This window comes from Ranitomeya imitator, chromosome 8 (genome assembly GCF_032444005.1).
Source record: "Ranitomeya imitator isolate aRanImi1 chromosome 8, aRanImi1.pri, whole genome shotgun sequence".
Classification (NCBI taxonomy): domain Eukaryota; kingdom Metazoa; phylum Chordata; class Amphibia; order Anura; family Dendrobatidae; genus Ranitomeya; species Ranitomeya imitator.
In genome coordinates, this window is record NC_091289.1 from 42,149,113 (window position 1) to 42,154,635 (window position 5,523).

Genomic DNA, 5,523 nt, shown 5'->3' on the forward strand with positions numbered 1-5,523 from the left:
CAGATGTGTCACTTACTGCGCTGCTTGCTTTAGTTTTGATTATCTGCGCTGACGAAACATTGATTTTATCACTAGAGGACTAGTGAACCCGCTGCCTTGTAGTCCTCCATATTTATGAGGGATGTATCACCCCGCCCCCACCGCTGATGGACAGCTTTCTGCCTATGCACAGTGTTCATGGAAAGCTGCCAATCGAGGTTGTGGGTGGGGTTATACAGAGCTCCGCATTCAGAGAACTGCTAGATCTGCAGCAGAGAAAACTTTGATTTTATCAAAACTGCAGCAAGCAGCCCAGTAGGTGACACCACTGGAATCAGGATCTTTGCCCCTACATCATACTGCTTTCAGGTAGACTAGCCAGAACTTGGGGACAGTGGGGCTGCTCATCACCAGGGAAATCAAAGGATCTGATGGGTACAAATCACACCTGTTTGATCCATCTTTTTTTTTCTATGTGATGATGCATATTTAAAGGGTTTTCTGGTTTTGGAAAACAAACGTGTCTCAGCTGAAGTTTGTGTAACCCCTTTCTGCCAGCTGACGGAATAGTACGTCGGCTGGCAGTATTCCCCTCTTTGAGGTGGGCTCACCACCGGTGAGCCCACCTCAAAGCCACGACATATCGGCTGTTTTCAACAGCTGACATGTGACCGCAATGGGTGGTAGCAGAATCGCGATCTGCCCGCACCCATTAACTAGTTAAATGTTGCTGTCAAACTCTTGACAGCGGCATTTGACAAGCGCTGCCAGCCACGCGGCCGGAAGTACGAGTACTCCTGACCCCCGCCACATGATCGGGGGTCATCGGTGCGTTGCCATCACAACCAGAGGTTCTCCTGAAGACCTCTATGGTTGTTGATGAAGGATTGCTATGAGCGCCACCCTGTGGTCGGCGCTCATAGCAATGCTGAAATTCTGCTGCATAGAGGTGATCTGTGTATCACCTCTATGTAGCAGAGGCGATCGAGTAGTGGATGCCTCTAGCCTCCCATGAGAGACTACTGAAGCATGCCAATTTTTTTTTAAAAAGTATTTAAAAATATAAAAGTTCAAATCACCCCCCTTTCGCCCCAATCAAAATAAAGCAATAAAAAAATCAAACCTACACATATTTGGTATTGCCGTGTTCAGAATCGCCCGATCTATCAATAAAAAAAGAATTAACCTGATCGCTAAACGGCGTAGCGAGAAAAAAAAATCAAACAGCCAAAATTAAGTTTTTTTTGGTCGCCGTGACATTGCATTAAAATGCAATAACGGGCGATCAAAAGAACGTATCTGCACAAAAGTGGTATCGGAAAATTGCGCAATTTTTTTATTTTTTTATTTATTTATTTATTAGAAATTTTGGAATTTTTTTTTTTTACCACTTAGATAAGAGAACCTAGACATGTTTGTTGTCTATGAACTCATAATGACGAGGAGAATCACACTGGCAGGTCAGTTTTAGCACTTAGTGAACCTAGCAAAAAAGCCAAAAAAAAAAACAAGTGTGGGACTGCACTTTTTTTTTTTTTTTGCAATTTCATCACATTTGGAATTTTTTTTCCTGTTTTCTGTTACACGACATGGTAAAAACCAATGGTATCAATCAAAAGTACAACTCGTCCTGCAAAAAATAAGCCCTCACATGGCCGTATTGATGGAAACATAAAAAAGTTATGGCTCTGGAAAGAAGGGGAGCGGAGAATGAAAAAACAAAAAAAGCTCCGGAGGTTAAGGGGTTAAAAAAAACACAAAACCAAAAAAAATTCTGCCATACTTAGTTTTGGGTCCAGTACTAAATCTCTGCAGCTGCTCCCCATGTCCATTATTGCTAGCAACAGATGACCGGCTTTGCCATCATCTCAGGTAGAGCCGCAGAGCTCATCAGTGTGACCATTATCAGACATTCAGAGAAGCGATGGAGACTCTGCACTGGACCCAGGGAGGGTGAGTAAAGCACAGGGTTATATATATATATATATATATATATATATATATATATATATATATTTATATTGCATCTGGAGGACAGGGGATTACCAAAGCTGGAAAACTCTTTGAATTATTAAATGCAAGCAATCCTCTTTACATCGGCCATGCTTGCTGATCTCAGCTAGACCTGACAATCTTCTGTCGTGGGCGAGTCAGGAGGTCCTGTACACAACATTTCACCAGGGTAATGAAGGATCTACCACATTGCAGTTTACTGCCTTTATTATTTTTATTCAGCCATATATCCTTTAAAAACGTGCACACTCGGTCAAATTACAGGGTTGTTCTCATCTCCAAGATCCTATTTTAATATGTAGTAGGTTCAATAATAATATTGGCATATATCTCCAATTAGAAGTGTAGTGTAGTTCTTCTGATTCGCTATGTCGCTTACCTCATGAGCAGGAAGCTTAGGTATCCATGGATACGACCACTAACAGCTAACTTACTGTCACTATATGAGTGGTCGTAACCATGGGTACCTAAATTACTGCAATGCCTGCATGTGGGGTAAGCGACATAGCGAATCAGAAGAACTATACTACATTTCTAATTGGAGGTATTTTCTAAAATTATTATTACACCTACTACATATTAGGATATTTTAGGTGGGAATTGACCTTTTTAGTATGCATTTATATCAGGGGGAAAGAACTTGTCAAAGGTGCCTTGGTGCCTAAAGAAAATAAGTGTCTACAGATCTGATAATAAATGCTACTGATCAGTCAGTTTATGAATGGGTCGTGCAGAAATTTCCATAATGTGTCATGTGAACATGCGCTAGTTGTTACCGCTCTGCACACACATGTGATGGAGATGCATGCGTGGTAATAGATGACAGTCGCACGGTGTGTATGCTCCTGTACAGTGATCCTGTGCGTTATTCTTCCAGATCGAGGAAGCCCTCCTCCGACGAAAGAAGATGGAACTTCTCCAGAAGTACGCCAGCGAGGCGCTCATGGCTCAGAGCGAAGATGCCAAACGACTTTTAGGCGTCTAAAATTGTAAATACCTGCAGCTGCCCCCCAGACCCCTGTAAATTCCCATTTTGTTACATTTTGTACAGAAAATTAAAAATATAATACTGATTTTGTACAAAACCAGTTTGGTCACATGGGTGATTATTGTGGTTGAGGGGTGATATCAGGTACGGTCTCCCAGCGGTGCCTGCGCAAGCAACATGGTGATGTGGTGATATGTAATATCAGCTGCGCAGCAAGAACACCACCGAAAATACAACGCTCGTGCGTTTAGGAGGTCTAGGAGTGTAAACATTGACTGAAGCTTGCTAATAAAAAACTTAAGTCGCTAATCATATACAGCACTCCAGAGCTTAAAGGGGTTTCCCATCTCCAAGATCCTCTCCCATTATGTAGTAAGTTGTAATATGCATTCAAATAAACATGTATAGTTCTTCTGATAAGCTATGTTGTTTACCCCATGTGCAGGGCATTGCAGTAGCTTAGGTATCCATGGTTACAACCCTCATATAGTTAGTTATTAGTGGTTCTAACCATGGATACCTAAGCTACTGCAATGCCCAGCATATGGGGTAAGTGACATGGTTTATCAGAAGAACTGTACCCTATTTCTAATTCAAGGTAACCTTGCAGGCTGCAAAATGCTTATCTGTCGGGTGAAACGATTTTTAGGTTTACCCAACCAAACAGGAGCCGAGCTGCTGAGAACAATGGACTGGCAAATGTTACTGGTCGGCGGTAGTGTTGGCGTTGCTCCTCATGCAGTGTAAATGCACCCGAAAGCCAAGTTTCCGCAGTGAGTACTCTGTGCCTTTTTGATGCTGCAGAGTTTTGCACCTATCAGCTAATTTAGGCGACTTTTTTTTTCGCAGTGAATTTATTATTTTTTTTTCTACATTTGTTTTTTTGATAAAGCTGCTTTGCTTTGGATTCTTCCTGCTACTTTGCTTCAATAAAACTGTGTGGATTATTTGCGGCTTCACTGCATTTCCGCTATGGATATGCACTAAAAGCTAATATATATATATATATATATATATATATATATATATATATATATATAATTATTATTATTATTATTATTATTATTATTATTATTATTATTATTATTAAAATATATATATATATATATATATATATATTTATTTATTTATTTATTATTATATATTTTTTTTTTTTATTTGTGGATTTTCTACATCTTGTTCAAGTCAATGGGGAAAATCCACAAATAAAATGCACATTTCCTGCAAGAGAAAGTGACGTGTTACCATTTACAAAACTGCACCTCTGGTCAATTAATGCAGTATTACAAAAAAAATAAATAAAAAGTAAAATTTAAAAAAACCCCACAGTGGCCACGTGATTTACATAGACCTTATACACTTTCCCGATGCTGTAATATGCAGAATTTTTTTGATAGCAGGTAAAAATGCACCAAATGTTCATTGTGGGAACGAAACCCAAGACTCCTTGCATCCAATACAGGCAGACGGGTTACTAGACGGCTCATGTAGGTTTGTGTATGGAAGGGTGGACAGGGCCAGGAACTGGTATAAAACCAATTCTCGCTGCGCCGGCCGCCTCGCTGCCCGCCGTCCAGTCTTCTTCCTGCTGAGGGATATCTCGCCTGGTGGCTTATGTCCATGAGAATAACACGATCGGCAGTCTGAAATCGGACAAGCCTGATCAGCGTCTTCCCCAATAATATATTATCCAGGGTGCCCATAAACTTTACATTGTCCACCAAAGCGGTCAATATTGGCGGAGGGTGGGGGGTCCGCAGACACTTGTCTATTCTGGGATGTAAGTGGGCAGAATATACCAATGCTGATTACTCTGACAGACCTTCAGTCCCCCAATGTTCCACAGCTTTGTCTCCTTTTCACCCCCTGCAGGTATCTGTGATAAGGAGATGCAGATCATAGCAGGGATGTGGCCTGGTGGTCTCGCACCCCTGTGTGATCGGAGCCCCCCTGCTGTGTCCGCTCACTACCATCACAGGATTAAACATTTAACATCTGGACGGAGTCTTTACAATGGACCTTTCTTTTAGATTATTTCTGTTTGTTCCTCCCATCATGGTAATTTCAGGGGTTGTGGAATTACATCTCTGTCCTACAAGGTAGAGTTTAGAGCTGAAGGATCGCTTTCCAAAAACATGTACAAAAGTAATGATCACTCTTAAAGGTACAGGCTTGTCCTGCTGTAAAAGTGTTGGTATGGCATGCGCTTTTGATGCGTTAACGCACTGAAAATGCGTGTGTGTATATAATATATTGGAGTGTGTGAGGGTACATACATGTAGTGTGTATATATATATATATATATTGATATTTGTTGCATTTCGCCTCCGTTGTCCTCCCGTGGAGGTGCACAGAGCCGTGACTCCGGGACCGCTGCTGCCCGTCACCTCCTCCCGCCGCCGCCGCTGTTATTGTCTCTGGCGGAAGTGTCTCCCGTCCCCATATAGGGGCTGGTTCTGGGCGGGACCCGTGTGCGTGCTCTGATTGGTTGGTTGTAATCGTGCAGTTGTCGCTGATTGGCTGGGGTCCGCGCACAGCTGAGC

General features: G+C 41.9%; 1 protein-coding gene across 2 annotated transcripts in view; it reads left to right on the forward strand.

The window, feature by feature from the left end:
• ISY1 (ISY1 splicing factor homolog) overlaps positions 1–3,077 on the forward strand; it is a 35,542-nt gene extending 32,465 nt beyond the window's left edge. For both annotated transcript variants that reach the window (XM_069736789.1, XM_069736791.1), the window contains exon 11: positions 2,870–3,077. In XM_069736789.1, coding sequence (XP_069592890.1) covers positions 2,870–2,977 — 108 coding nt within the window. In that variant the 3' untranslated portion in view covers positions 2,978–3,077. The remainder of the gene's footprint in view (positions 1–2,869) is intronic.
• Positions 3,078–5,523: the final 2,446 nt, after the last annotated feature.